The sequence below is a fragment of the Pogona vitticeps genome, chromosome 5 (genome assembly GCF_051106095.1).
Source record: "Pogona vitticeps strain Pit_001003342236 chromosome 5, PviZW2.1, whole genome shotgun sequence".
Lineage (NCBI taxonomy): Eukaryota > Metazoa > Chordata > Lepidosauria > Squamata > Agamidae > Pogona > Pogona vitticeps.
In genome coordinates this window covers 30,033,277-30,049,287 of record NC_135787.1, presented here as the reverse complement: position 1 = coordinate 30,049,287, position 16,011 = coordinate 30,033,277, and the positions used below count along the sequence as shown (strand labels likewise).

Below are 16,011 nucleotides of genomic sequence, written 5' to 3'. Positions count from 1 at the left end.
GGAGCAGATTTCTTCTGTATTGGACCTAAAGCCTGCTTGATACCATCATACATTCCCTTGATGTTACCTGTGTCCTCTGTTGTCTGTATCTGAGAGCAGAGCTGAAGCCAATAATCATTAGAACATCTCCTGGCAGTCTGTTGGACTTTTCTACAAGCAACTTGAAGAACCTGCAAGTTGTACTACAGGCTTTGTATGCTGATGGAGCTCTCCTCTTTTCCTTGATGGCCGACATTAACTCCTCCAAGTGGGCTTCAAACCAGTCTGCCATCTGCTGTCTTTTTGGTCTTCTCGCCAAATGTGGACAAGGCGGTGTTATAAACAGCATTCTTGAAATGTTCCCATCGTTCAGGTACATTTGCATCAGCCGGGCCTGGAAGAGTTTCCTCAAGCGCTTGGGTAAATTCCACCACTTTTCTCTGATCATGAGTCTTGTTGATGTCAATACGTGATCTTCCTTCCTTTTCCATGTGATACAGTCTACTTATTCACAGTTTGACTCTGCTACACACCAGGGAGTGATCGGTATCACAATCAGCACCCTGCTAACTGTGTATGATCGTAATACAAGGAAGGCTAGAGCATCTAGTGAGGATCACATTGAGCTGAAACCAATGCTCTACCACAAAGTAGAGACTTACGTTTTCACAACATTTTCTTTTCAGACTAAAATTGTTCTAGGGATCTTTTTAAAAATTCCCTCAGGCTAGTGTGGATAGATTAAAATGAGGATTAATGTGGCCTCGTGGATTGTGGAATTAAGGGCGCCTTGGGACACTTGGTTCAAGACTCTTTTCTTGGAAGCAAGATTGTGTGTTTTTAAAAAAAAACACCCTGGAAGGCTGTAAGCAAAAGATGATGTGAAATCAACTAGAATTTATACATGCATTTGCAGGAATAGAGTTTTTCTCCTTTCCCTCTTCTTCCTAGATAGCATATATAGAAAGCATTGAAAAATAGCAATGGCGTTTTCCAGATCAGATCAGAAGTCGCTCTAATCCAACAGTGTTTACTATTGGAGGCAGTCAAATGCCCTCAGACTCTCACAAGAAGGGTTCAGTGGAGAAAGATGATATGCGCTCCCAGCATCTGGCAATAAAAAACAAACAACCTCTGAACTTCACTGTTCCATTCTCAGCTGTCATGGCTGACTAACGTTCTCTGTGGAATGAACACCTAAACAACAGTTATTAAAATAACAGTAACAACAACAGTGGCAATGAATTCTGCATTTAGACTATGTAGCTGAGAGGTTGGGCAGTACACATATTTCAAGGATGTTTGTGAGGGTCTTGTCCACATTTCTGGCTTCTGAAATTTGAAACTAGCAACTCTGTCTTCTTGGCTACCTCTTTCCTTCTGGAGGGGAACTTTTGAGGAAGATGCTCAGATCCACCCTCCTATGTGTGCCTCTCAACCGCTGGTATACAGAGACATGTTTTTTGCATAGACATAAGTAGTTGCTGTGATGTACCATCAAGACACTAGCAACTTCTAGCTTCCTTACGAATAACCTTTAAAATGTATTGGTATGAAAATCCCTGCCCAGGTCTTGCAAATTAGTGGCCATGGCTTCCTTTATTGAGTTAGTCTGTTCATTTTAGATTTTCCTTTTCTCCCCTACAACCTTCCACTTCTGCTTCAATTATTATCTTCTCCAGTGAGTCTTGCCTTCTCATGACAAGTCCTAAGTGCAGTAGGCTCAGCTTAGTTGCCTTAGATTCTAGTAAGAATTGAGGTTTGACTTGATCTAGAACCCACTTGTGGTGCTGGAGGAGACTCTTGAGAGTCCCTTGGACTGCAAATAGAACAAACCTATCCATTTTGAAGGAAATCAAGCCTGAGTGCTCACTGGAAGGACAGATCCTGAAGCTGAGGCTCCAGTACTTTGGCCATCTCATGAGAAGAGAAGACTCCCTGGAAAAGACCCTGATGCTGTTTGTTTTCCTACACAAAGTAGGGGTAGAAATAAAGAATTTCTACCCCTGGGGCCGATGAGGATAGGTTATATTCCATCTGCCTCCCACCCTTATATTTTAGACATGAATCTTCCTGAGAATATTGTAGGGCGTCATTGTTTTTTCATGCTCTGCCTTATCAACATAGGGTGCCATATGCACCACTCTCTGATGATAGTTAGATTGACAAGGCTACTGAATGAGATCTGTTGTTCTTCCAAAATATAAAGTTGAAGAATCACATGTTTAAAAGCTGCACTCTGAATTCCCCTGTGGTTGGGATTTGTGATTTTCGATTCATACTGTGCTTGTTAGCCAGAGTGCTTGCAGCTGGGGTGATCAGCATTGTTGCTAGCCTTGTGCTGACTTTTGGAAGAAAAATATGAGATGAGGAACAAGATTCCTGAGAACAGTGTGGTCCTGGCAATCACAGTGGCTACCAAGTCCAGATAGAATTTGTGGTTCCCTGTAAAAATGGACACCTATATACATGTGTATACTATAGATACACTACTTGAGGGGACAAATGGCGTGTAACCCATGGATGTCCCGCAAAGGACTTCTAATATGGTTATCTGTGGCTACGATATATGATATGTTCCCTTTGTTTTTGGCTTTTCAGAAGTGAACATCCTCTTGCACAACTGTATTGCCACTCAATCATGGAACATCACCATTTTGACCAGTGTTTGATGATCCTGAACACCCCGGTAAATGTTGGCTTCGCTGTTTGTGCATTGGAAAGAAATCTTGCCTGGTTCACTTCTATTTTTAGTTTTGGATGCATTCCCAGCATTATACATTCTTAAATGTTTTTATATTCCTTTTTGGGACAAGCAGGCAAAGATGGCCATTCTAAGAGCTAGCAAGCTTTTTTGAATGCCACTTGATGAGCTTGGGGAACACTGATAATATAATTGCCAAGGCCTTTTGCCTTGGACCTGAAACGGGGATGGGAAAGGATCCTTTGTTTTTAAAACCTGTAATTAATCTTTCTGTGGAGCCAGAAGTACTGTTCATATCATAGGACCAAGTGCTGATGGTCATTGCGTAGAAGCAATACATACCTACTGCATATTGTTTTCTCTTTCTCTGAGAGTCTTCATAGTTCCACAAAACCTTTAATGTTGGAAGTGAAGTTTTTCCACCCCTGCTTTGGAGAAAGGGGAAAAATTATATAGCAATTTCTTGGCAGCAGAGCTCATTAGCAGAGGCAGTGGCAAAACCTGTTGGGGGCTGGGAGGAGGACAGTGCAAACAACAGCAGGAAATGTTGGCAATCTGTCTGCTGCCATTTTGTGTCCTCCCAAATTCCTTGCTCTTCTAGATCTTCCAATGCAATAGGCAATTGTATCAGAAAATGATGGGATAGCCAGAAAAACAATTGGTGAGAATACTGGTGTGGATTTTTTTGGGATTGTGTGTGTGAGAGAGAGATAAAAATCTTATAACTGTGGCTGAAATTCTGTTGTTTAGTGTAGTATGTTGTACTAGTGTATGCCCATTGAATCAGTGAGGATTTGGACAGTCATCTCCTCCATGGGTTCCATTGATTCAAATGGGCCTCCTCTAGTTGTGACTTGAGTTGCAGCTAGAGTAGACCTATTTGATTCAATGGAAATGTAAGAGTTGACTCATCAGTCCCCAGTGATTCAGTGAACCAACACTAGTTTAATATGTAAACCACCCAGAGTAGTAGCCAGATGGGTGGTATAGAAGTCAAATGACTGACTGACTGACTGACTGACTGACTGACTGACTGACTGACTGACTGACTGGATGGATGGATGGATGGATGGATGGATGGATGGATGGATGGATGGATGGATGGATGGATGGATGGATGGATGGATGGATGGATGGATGGATGGATGGATGGATGGATGGATGGATGGATGGATGGATGGATCCCTTTGCAGAGCCAAATGACTGAGCCTCTAGCATTTTCTTTTCACTGTTTAATACATTTTGCATTTTTGTTAGAAGTAGTTTTTATATTCAAAGTCAATCCAATAATTCTCATTTTTACCAGTAGCTGTGAGGCTGGTTGGCTTAGTGCTTTTGCCAATCTCTTCCTCTGAACTGGAATACTCACAAAACATAACACCTTAGCATTATATTGTCTATAACAAGACACTTCCAAATCAGTGAAATATATTTGTGATCATTCATTTTCCCCTCCCACTGATGTTTTTTTTTTGTGTGTATATGTGAAGGGAAACCAGATTCTCAGTGGTCTTTCTATTGAAGAATACAAGGCAGCCTTGAAAATTATCAAACAAGCTATTCTTGCAACAGATCTTGCACTCTACATTAAGTAAGTTACTGCTATATTATTGTAAATAGGTGCATTTGTTGAAAATGTCATAGTTCAGCTGTGAAGCTTTTTTCTTTATTTTTTAATCTTCCTTTTCAGTGTACACTTGTACAGTGCTTTGAGTGTCACATTAATAAATATTCCTTTATTATGTTTGAAGGAGGCGTGGAGAGTTTTTTGACCTTCTCAGAAAGAAGCAGTTCAACTTAGATGACCCTTATCACAAGGAGCTATTTTTGTAAGTCAGTAATAAAAGTGCATGTATATGTTGAAAAGGTGGTCCTTCTGCCATATGATATTGGCTTCTTCAACCGTTCAGTTCATATTTTGTAGTGTTAGCCTAAGTCAGTAATCACAGGGCCTTGGTTTAACTGAATTGGTTGGTTACGCTGTAAAAGAACAGATATAACTTGGCTGGTAAATGTAGTTGAACAACTGGCTACAGGCGGTTACATAAGTCTTTGCGTTGTTTCCCAAGACAAGGTGTAGAAAGCTTGACAAAGTACTGTATTGTTCCTTAGCTGAAGGTGCATTGTCCTGAGCCACTGAACCATTAAAGTCAGGAGTGCTAAGTTTCTGGCCGGTTATTTATTCTTCATGAGATTGGTTAGGCTAAGATGACAGCAGTTCTGCCTGCATGGCATGAGTGCTGAAGCCTCAACAGTGAAGCACAGCCTTTTCCTTTGGCACAGCCTGTTATAGGAGGAAAAGACGTAACTAAACACTGGTGCAAAATTGAATGAAATTTGCAATGACTAATGTTGCTGCACACAGCACAAGCCAGGATGAGACTTTAAAATGGCACCAATGTACCCTTTTAAAAGCCATGTTAAGGTTTCTGTTCTGGCTAGCTGGTGCTGGGATGCTTCTTGGCAACTGACAACACCAGGGTTATGGTAGCAGAGTCCCTGCCTCTCAACAAGTGGCAGAATGGAGCTGCCCTCTTCAGGCTAAGCACTCTTGCTGGTCAGGTGGTGCTTGGAGGCTTTCTGGTTAATTCAGCATTAGCCACCCTGCATCCTACTTCTTGCCTGGGAGGGGCAGCTCCAGACGCTTCATGGTTGCCACGTGTTGAGCTGGCAAGGACTATGTTGCCCCAACCCCTGCATCATCGGTATCCAAGAAGCCTCCCAGCACTTTGGCAGGGTGGTGGCTGGTCCTCGTCCTGCTTTAATGCATTAAAAAAGGAGGTGTGTTTCCAGCAATTTCACACCTGCTTGCAGATAACCCACAGTAAGAAGTTTAACTGCATAGATTTAGCTTCCAAACAATGAAACTCCATGATTCCTTAAAACTTCCATGTTCTTACTGGAATAAATGCAGGCCAAAATCCTGTTTCTTAGCATAGTAAATGGTGCTAGAGTAGGCCTGTTGAATTAATGGAAATGTGATAAGTCAAGTCCTCTATAAGTTCAGTTGATTCAAATGGGCCTACTCTAAGTGTGACTTGCTTTAGCATAGTAAGTCTTAGTTAGAGAGCTGTGCAAATACAGAGCTTCTGAGAGAAAAAAAATCTGGGAATACCATTTTCAGGATAACATGAGGATTTATAGAGGTGGGCAACTTGAGAGTTTTTTTAAAAAGCTCAAAATAATCAAATAGAACTGCTCAGTCACCAAAGCATGCAGAGTTTCTGCTGAGGAAAAGAGGATATAAAACAAGAATATGGGAAATGGAACAGTGAATCTTCAAAGAGTTTATGGCTATGTTTTAACCCAACCCACCTAGTTAAAACGCAGAAAGAGCCACCATACACTGCAATGTTTTATTTCTTAGAATCATAGAATAATTTTATTTCTTAGAATCATAGAATAATTGAGTTGGAAGAAGCCTATAAGGCCATTGAGTCTGACCCCCTGTTCGATGCAGGAATCCAAATCAAAGTGGATCTGACAGACGGTTGTCCAATTTTCTCAAATGCCTCCAGAGTTGGCACAATCACCCCCTCCAGAGGCAGTCTTATATTTATTGTATTTTGCTACATTTATTGTATGTCCAATCCTTTCTCCAGTGACCTCTCTGAAAAAAAAACCCTCTTACTAGTGAATATTAATCAGTTGCAACCATTTATGTTACAGATCCTTTTTCATGTTGTCTAATTATTTGGCTTTTGTTTTTTTAAACTGATATGGAATACCATGGCCATTATTATTTTGCCTTCAAGCTGGAATTACGTTTATAAAACAGATATTTAATACATGGTTACATGATTTTCAACAGGGCAATGCTAATGACTGCTTGTGATTTGTCAGCAATAACAAAACCATGGCCAGTTCAGCAGCGGGTAGGTGTGCACTAACTATCTATGTTTTCCTTCAAAGAGAGAGGATCTCTCACTTTCTGTGGACACTTTTTTCCTGATAAACCTCCAGCTGTGTAACAAGTTGCATTTTGCATATATTTTTTTAGGGAGCTGGAAGTGCTTAGTTTTCGCAAAGGCCAGATGCGTTTGGAGTTTACAAGACGCTGATTGGCAGCTTGCAGAATTAGATCTTATAAAAGAGTTGGGCAAGTTCTCGAGGGCTTTTTTTTTTTTTTTTTTTTTTTTTTTTTTTTTTTTTTTTGCCCCACAACTCCCTCAGCCCTCCATGTGAAAAAGGAACCTCTGAAAGTCACCTCTGGATTCGAAACAGCAGCAAAATCCAGTTCTCATTTTGAAAAATATATGAACAGGAAGTAACTGGGAGGTCATTTTTGTCTTTCTTCTTTTAAAAAAAAACACACATCTGGTTTTGAAAACTACAACAGATTTTATTTCTGCTAATATAAGCCAGAGGCATGCCTTGTTTTTTGAGGTTTACTGCACCCCCTGGAGGTGCAGTTCTGCTGTTTGGAAAAAGAAATTGGAAAAAGAAGTGGATTAGCTGGTTCGTTTATGCTCTGGGTACTTCACGAGTATAAAAACAGAGTGAGGGTCTGTGTGCATCCTATAAGGGCATACCCCTCCCCCTCTTTTGAGTCTATAAAGCATAAAGAAAGTCACAACTTGATTTTGCTCTGTGAAAACAATTTGCTCTTGACCCATTGCATTCTTTCATCAGCATGGATAATCAAGGCACATTTGGGAGGTCTGAATACAGTGCCAGAGGAAAAGATGTTCTGAGCCCAGTCATCGCTTCAGTAAATGGAGTACTGTTTTCCCTCTTACCTGGTGCAGCTTTCTACTTTCAGATAGAGCAGTGGTCCCCAACCTTGGGCCTCCAGATGTTCTTGGACTACAACTCCCAGAAGCCTTCACCATCACCTCTGCTGGCCAGGATTTCTGGGAGTTGAAGTCCAAGAACATCTGGAGGCCCAAGGTTGAGGACCACAGCCTTAGAGGACAGAGTGAATTGTACTATTATCAAGTGCACTTGTCACGGGCAACACTTTTCATGGTTATTCCAGATAAATGCTTTGTGTTCAGTCATGTTTAAAACCTGTGTAGTTCTGGTTTTCATGATGTAAGATGCTATACCAAGGTGAAACAGCTTTAAAATTATTTGGCAATATAGTGCTTGAACCAGAAATATCAATTTCCAGTTGCTGGAACCAATGGGCTTCTTTCTAGAGGAGAAAAAAGCTATGTAAAATATATCAACTGTTATTATAAAAGTTTATGGGGTGAGCAAAAAACATGGAATGAATCCTTGGAAAACCAACAAGTTCCAAAAATCATATACGGTTTCATCTCTTTGATTCGAGTTACTTTTAATTACTGTAACTTTTAATGCAAATTACTTTTAATCCTGGTTGCTGTTCTTTGGTGGCCATTTTTCATATGATGACTACTGACTGCATACATTTGTATTTTTAAAACATTGTTATAAAATAGCTATGAAATGAACTAGCAGAATAGCTTAGATTAACTTTTGAAACTTCTTTTCAAAAATACACAGATAGCTGAACTTGTTGCTGCAGAATTCTTTGACCAAGGAGATAAAGAACGAAAAGAACTCAACATAGAGCCAACTGTAAGTAGAGCGAACATGTCCTCTATATATTTGTTGTAGGGCATGTTTTCCCATGTGTAGGAGCCTCCTCCTCTATCTTCCGTAAAATGAAATGTTGTTCAAGGTTTTTAACTTGTTGTTTCTCACAACAATATGAAAATGTTCTTCTTCCTGTGTGAGAAACCATATCCTTTTCAGATGTTACAAATGCCTGCGTTGTGAACATGCTGAGAGAGAGCACTAGTCCCCACCACCTCTACTGGCACATTCTTCATAGTTTTAGCACCAGGCTTGGAGAGGAAAGGTTACATTTCGTGTGTAATTGATACACCCAAGCATGAACCCAGATTTTCCTGGAATTATGTTTGTGGGTAGGTCCTACACATAAGCAGGAACCTCTCTTCTTCAGTTCTCCCTAGCAATATCAATATGTCAGCAAGGGGCTAATGGTCCCTCTGTAATTGTGCTGATGAATTTGGATCACAGAATGATTGTCAGGCTCATGTTTTAAGGAGATGTATACCATTTTTAGCCATGTCCATTTGATCTGTTCTCTGGATTTCAAAAGGTTCGTTTTTGTGACCTATAATAATCACTAACTTCCAAGGTTTTCTTTGCAGTATTAGTCTGAAACAGATGTTTTATCTTCACAATAACTTTGTGAGAATTTGAAACACCCATTTAATGGAAGGAAGAACCAAAGTTGATAGTAAATTGCTTGCTTTAAGATGGACTTAGGTTTAGCTGAGATATGAACCCAGGACCACTTCTCCTAGGCCATTCTGACCAAAGACTGGGGCTATAATAGATGCTGTGTTAGAATGTACCACTGATATAAGTTGTTGCACTTGGCCACATTGTGGCACCTGCATAATTCATCTTGATGATTTTCAGGATCTAATGAACCGAGAGAAGAAAAACAAAATCCCTAGCATGCAAGTTGGATTCATTGATGCCATCTGTCTGCAGCTTTATGAGGTACCATGTATGAAATGGCCAATATGACAAAAGAGTTTGCATCTGTATTATGTACAAATAACTGAAAATTGTACACACTGTTAAAAAGCACTGGTAAACAAAGGGGGGAGATGGAACTACCTGTATTAACTGAGGGAGCAAAGCTGAGACTCCAGTTCATAAATGTACTTGAACAACCTCCAGAGATCCAGGGGTCACACACATCCATAGCTTGATGTTTTGGGCAGGCCCCTCAATTTTTATCTTACAGAAATTGGAGGAGCATAGTGGGAAAGCATCCTGTCAGCCTCTAGTGGCCAAATATATTCAAAAACAAACAAACATTTGAAGGGTATGAGGCTTAGGGGTGCCATGGTAGCCTCAAAACATGATAAAATTAATCTTTCGTCCAATAGAAGGCATAACAAAATCTTTGGAGCAATTTTAAAAAAAAATCCGTAAATTTTTCAGGATGCCAGGGGGTACATTCGAATCCATGAGAGCCATATGCAGCCCACAAAATACCCGTTGCCTACCTTTATTGGGCAATGAGCCATCTGTGCCCTCCAGATGTTGAGCTGTCCTAGCCAGCGCAGCCAACAGTGAGAGATAATGGGAGTTACTTTCCAGCAAGATTTGGCTAGCCCCATGTTGCCCACCCTGCCCTAACAGCATATTAGAAAGAACTCTCATTAATTTCAGAGGAACAACCTGAGAGTAAGTGGTTTTAGTATCTTGCAAAAGGTTCAGATAGCAAAATTAAATTTTAAAAAAGGTCTCTGGAATGTTTGTTTGTGTTTCCTATTGCATGTGAATTGGTCCATCACTACAGTTCAGCTTGAAGTCCATAGAGCTGTGTTTTGTCAGAAGAACTGTGCATTCAGTGAATAGAAGAAGTAATGTTCTTTTAATTGCTGTGGATATTGTCTTGAAATGTAGCTCATCTGTAGGAGTGAGATAGGAGACAAGTGCTTGAGTAGATATAAAGGGGACTTTAAGGGGCAGAGATAGACTGAGAGAGAAAGAAGGAGTTGGGGGAGAAAGATTGATGCAGAGACAGACAGAAGGAACAGAAGATGGGAGTCTTAGAAGATGGAATTTTTTCCCTGCACCATTCACAATATATTGGTGCAAAGCCTGATGAAGACTAGTATAAGTCGAAAGCTAGCATTTTCGAGAATTACTTCTTATTGGTCTCATACAGGTATTACCTACCCTTGCATTTATATAATAAGAATTCAATGCAGATATTTTTCAGTGAACTTGTTTTTGTGTCTTCAGTAAAATTCGTGCTAGTCAGCAATGTTAAAAAGTGTCTTCTAAATTTTATATTCATTTCCTGCTTTTGTTAGTCATTTGAAGCATGTCAGCTACCCAAACAAAATAAATATATCCAAGTATCTTTTTTTTTACTGCTAGTTATCTGGGTCCAGTTTTTACTTATCAAAGATGACTTGCTGCTTACAAGTTTGATTTAGATAATAATAATAATAATAATAATAATAATAATAATAATAATAATAATAATGATGATGATGATGATGATGATGATGATGATGATGATGATGATGATGATGATGATGCATTTGTTAGGCAAACTATTTCCATGCTCCTGATATTTAAAATATAAACACACTTTCTGTGGCTTAAATCTCCACCCAACTGATGGAATAATGATGACCTAACTCTAAAATAAAGACCACAGGTACACTTCAGCCCTCATCTAGAGCCATAAGAGGTTTTCTGGGTCTGCCCTTCAGCCATACTGGCTGTGGGAGTCTCATACCTATAATTCAAAATGGAAACTTTACCAAACTCTGATAACTAGGCTATTCAGGTTCCAGAACTTTTTGTTGATCTTTATAGGTCTGAATTTGCTTTCCATTTGCAGGCATTGACACATGTATCAGAAGCCTGCTACCCTTTGCTGGAAGGCTGCAGAAAGAACAGACAGAAATGGCAAGCTCTGGCTGAGCAGCAGGAAAGCAACCTGATCAACGGAGAGAGTAACCAGCCCAAGCGGAACTGAAATAGCACTTCACTAAGAAATATGATGGTTTACAGAGGATATTTATATATAGTAATTTGGGGATATTTAATGTTTTGCTAGACACTGTATGAAATAGGTGTATAATTTGCCACTGCTGTATTTTAAATAACCAGAGACATATATTTTTGCACAGTTGTTGGAACTGCAACTTGAGTGTTTTTATGTGTATGATGTATCATAGTTGTATATTTCCAATATTTCATTTATATAAGGGAAAGCAGATCTGCATTTGGCAGATCCGGTTTGTTCTGCACGGCTTTGTATGATGGTACAAAAGGGGAAAGAATTCCTAGGACTGCTTTGGAAGCCTCTTGGTTTTGAGTTGTACATAGTTGTTTTATTTTCAGTCAATGGCCAGTACCTTAAAGATTACCATATTTGGCACTTTTAAAAATTCTTTCATCTTGTGTGGCTTTGTAAGTGTAAATAATGAAAGAGCAATGTTGCCTTTGGAAACATGAAAACACCGAGAAGCATAGAAGTCAGTGTTCACTACATGGGAGGCTAATATCTCTGAAGAAAGCCTGTATTTTTTAGGACAAGCATACCAAGCCCCAGAGAGGGATGAAGGTAGAGATGGAAAGAAATTCAGATTAACTAGTTTTCAGAATGAATTCATATAGTTTGTAATATGTAAGACAACTAGTGAAAGTATGCACATATTTTTTTTTCCATTTCTTGTCATTGGGAACTTACTGCAAGTTGCAGGCTACCCCCTCAGTTTTGAATTATATGTAAATAAATGCACACAACAAATTAATATGTATCTTTGAAAAATGTTCACAAGTGTGCTTTAGTCAATAAGAAATATATATTAAAAATGCACATACTGTATTAAGAAAAATGCAGAAAAAGTGCATCAATTAGGAAGAGTGCCTACCAAAATCCATGCAAATGTCTATGCAGTGCGAAGCTTTATAGAGTCTCACAACCCAGAACAAAACAAGGAGAGGGAGAGTATACTAGTGAGATTCAGAGAAACCCAACCAAATTTAACCATAGAGGTTTTCACATTTTGTCCAGAACAGTATCTTAAGGCATCTGCTTTCTCTGTGGTTTTTCCTGTCACGACAGTGCTACAACTAAATGAACTTAAGCTGTTTATTACTCTGCAAGCCAGAGCTACTATGGGGGCTCAGTAGATGGAACTGCCTAAATTCTCTTAACAACGGTGGAAACCTTTTGAAGAATATGATAAAACAAAATAGTTTACAACTGTAGGTAACTGAGATGGAATGTCTCAGATTAAAAAGTTGAAAGAGACTGGGAGTAGAGACAGAGGGGTCGTTGCTGGGAAGGAACAACTGATGTTCGGCAGGCAAGATTCATGTCTTCTTGCCTAAGGAAACAGAGGAATTGAGAAGCATATGAGGCCGGTGGTGACGTAAGCAAGTAAAGAAAGCCAGGGTTATTTAAGAACATGAGAATTGCTCTGTTTGTCATAAAATGAAATCAAATTAAAGAGATCAGAGTCAAGAAATCGCCAATAGTCTTTAAAAACAACTGCTCATAATTGCAGCGAGTTTTTACAAGTGAATGTTAGAAAAAAGAACATTTGGGTTTTTTTTTTTCATGAGACCATTTGATTTGGAACAATCCTAACCACAAAGTCTTAAAAGTACGGAGCACAAATGGAAACAGCTGAGAGTCACTTCAGGGAGCCACAAGTTAAAAAGATGCTTTCAAATAAGTTAGAGGACATTAGTTCAAGAAAGTAACATAGACAAAACAAATCCTAAAATATCATCTTAGGTCCTGCAACCAATCATAGAACCATGTCAGAAACAAGGTCTTGATTGATGTGATTTATTTGCAGAGACAACTTTGGCTGTACACAGATGTCTAAAGATATGAATTTCCCATGTGTAGTACTTTTTAAGGGCATGTTGGCAGTGGCATTAAGCACGTCTGTCAAATATTTTGCATTAATTTTTGCTCAGCATTGGAAAATATTGGATCTTTTTTGGAATTTCTGAGAGGAGGGCATGTTAGTCTGTCTAAAAAAAAACAAGGAATCCTGTGGCACCTTAAATGCTTAATCGGCCTTATTTGGCTTAAGGTTTTGTGGGGTATAGTCCTCTAAAGCCTATGCCAGGTAGAACGTGTTGAATCTTTGAGGTGCCAGAAAAGTCCTTGTTGTCTGTATGTGTGTATTTCTTATGAATTTGAATTGGGAGTTCCTATTCAAGTTCTCAAATTAGGAGCAGATCTTGATTCCAGACAACCTACAGTTTGCTCACTGGGCACAGCCTCTTAGCAGTGTCCTCTTGGCTTTCAGTGTAGAGGAGTAGGGTTGGAGGAACCAGGAACTTGGACAATTCAGTTTCTGTAAGAGAGTTTTCTTAATCTAGAGTTGGGCACGTTATAGCTATTGAGATGTTGTTGGACCGCAACTCCCATTGCTCCTCACCAGCTGGCTACGGCTAATGGGAGATACAGTTCAGCTACATCTCCAAAGAAACAAGTTTAACATCCCTCTTAATCATTGTATAATGCTAAGAGGAAGAACAGACTCTTTGGTTTAGGAGAAGATCCTCAAATTTTCCAGATGATCAGTGGCTAATTGTACATCCATAGCAGGGAGTATCACAGTAGTATCACTGACCTGTGTTATATGGCTGCAATTTGAAAAAGCAGTCAGAAAACCACTCCATCTGTCCCATTAAGTGTAAAGGAACCCTTGGCCTCAGAATAGAGGCCTCCATATGTTATGAAAAGATGAGACGGTTGACGAGCTGGTTATCTCGGAGCTGCTCTTCAACTATGTTGGAAGTTGTCGCTTTTTGACATGGGGCTTGTATGTATGTTCTTGCAGCTGCAGAAAAGTATTTACGCTGACTGATAGGCATGGGCTTTTAGGAATTCATGGACTACAGCCCCAAAACGTCTGCAGGAATTCCCTTGGCCAGGTTTCTGGGGGCTTTAATGAAGAAGTTAAAGTCCTGGCAGGTGTTTCCAGGTTCTTAAGCTAATGAATTCAGATTCCAGCAACCATTTTCATCCTATGAAGAAGACAGGGGGAATGGGTGAGTGGTAATTACAAGGGGTTATGGGTCTGGTGCAGAATGCCTATTAGGCATTCCTGCATCCTATGCAGAATGCCTAATAGGCAGAGACTACTGTACCCATAATCCCTTGCAACTCACACAGAGCTTTCATCTCCACAGAATGAATATAACTGCCAGAGTCTGAGTTCATTTACTGTAAGAACTTTAAAACATATTTCTTTCTAAGGACCACTCTACTTAAGAAAAAATTCCACCTGCTCCTGACCTTTTCTGAACTGTGCTGCTTCACTCCAGGATGCTTTGTGCAGTTTTAGGATAGAAAGCTACCATGTTCAACATGCTCTGTGATGGTAGCTTTCCAGGTGTTAATCATTTTGTTTTACACAGGAAAGCTTTTCATATTGTCAGTCCTTGAAGAGAAACATTTGCACAAAGGATTGCATTGTATGATTTCAGCGTATTTAAATTCTCTATAAGGGGTTCAAATATTCCACCAAACAAAGTGCAAGGACAAAAAAAAATATTAAGTCAAGATCTAAGGATCTCAAGAGGCAAGCAAGACAGAGGTACCTCATATCAAGACTAGTCCATTGAGATCTTGACCACTATCAGTACTTTTAACTCACTTTAGATAGAGCTAAATACATAAAATTCGACATCCTGTCCCCAAGGCTGGAATTTTTTTAGCCATCATCCTCTTTTGGAGATTGCTGTGTGTCTGCAGCTTAGAACATTTGCAATGATAAAAATGCACAAAGGATCTTCAATGGTGAGAGCTCCAGATACCTCAGATGAATGTGATATGTTTTGTCGTAGTTCAGGTGAAGAAGGATATCAGAGATGTGGAGAGATCACCAAGATGACAAGAGTTTTTCCAGTTAAGCTGTCTTTATGTGGTTTAGCAAATGGAATGAAAGAAACCTATGGGGTTTAGGGGGAACAAAAATAATATTAAAATGTTTTGTCATAATGATTTGTCTCACACACTCAAAGGTTTATAAGCAAAACCATATAATCGTCAAATATTACTGGGTGATATCCTTCATCTAAGGGTGAATCACCTAATCATGTTATCCTGTTGATAGCAGTTTTATAATAATCTGACCTTGCTTTGTTTGGCTTTTAATACATACAAGCATCCATTAGTATAGAGCCATGATCACCAACAGAATGGGCTTGTAATAGTTAGTATTTTGAATCTGTCATTATTAAAGACCATGTCACACATGACCTATCAAAGCATTATTGGGTTGGGTAACTTTAGGTGTGTAGAGAGAAATTATATCAATCTGAATTAATTTTTTACAGGTTAAAATTGCAGTTTGGCTACGTACAGCTTTGTATAGTAAAAGAAGAACAAAACAGTGGAGTAGATCCAGGCTACTGACAAAAATACTCTGTTTGTAGTAGGTTTATCTACCTGGATTTGGCAGACATAGTCTGGTCAAAGTGGACTTCCTCTGTCATCTCGCCCAAGTTGCACAACAGCCCCCTTAATTTCCACTTAACAAGAGTTAAGTGGCCCCTGCTGAAAAGGTATAAATATTGTGTACAGAGGGTAGTTGCATTTCCACCACTCCAGTAATATATACCTAAACCTGAAATACAATTTCAGTATCTGTGGTCCAGACTTGGGTGCCTCTCACACTAATAGGTGGATTCAAGTAAGTAAAAATGTTGGAACATGAATTGATTGCAACCTGTCAAAACCATGAGTTTGTCTCATAGAAACCCTCCTTTCAGCTTTGTCTTCCAAAATCATTGAACAATTACTATATTTTCCATTTGTA

The 16,011-nt window shown here is 39.4% G+C and overlaps 1 protein-coding gene across 4 annotated transcripts in view; it reads left to right on the top strand.

The window, feature by feature from the left end:
* PDE5A (phosphodiesterase 5A) overlaps positions 1-15,448 on the top strand; it is a 94,184-nt gene extending 78,736 nt beyond the window's left edge. For all 4 annotated transcript variants that reach the window (XM_073001711.2, XM_073001712.2, XM_020781448.3 and 1 more), the window contains exons 15-21: positions 2,581-2,668; positions 4,174-4,274; positions 4,435-4,512; positions 6,495-6,558; positions 8,153-8,227; positions 9,101-9,184; positions 11,055-15,448. In XM_073001711.2, coding sequence (XP_072857812.2) covers positions 2,581-2,668; positions 4,174-4,274; positions 4,435-4,512; positions 6,495-6,558; positions 8,153-8,227; positions 9,101-9,184; positions 11,055-11,192 — 628 coding nt within the window. In that variant the 3' untranslated portion in view covers positions 11,193-15,448. The remainder of the gene's footprint in view (positions 1-2,580; positions 2,669-4,173; positions 4,275-4,434; positions 4,513-6,494; positions 6,559-8,152; positions 8,228-9,100; positions 9,185-11,054) is intronic.
* Positions 15,449-16,011: the final 563 nt, after the last annotated feature.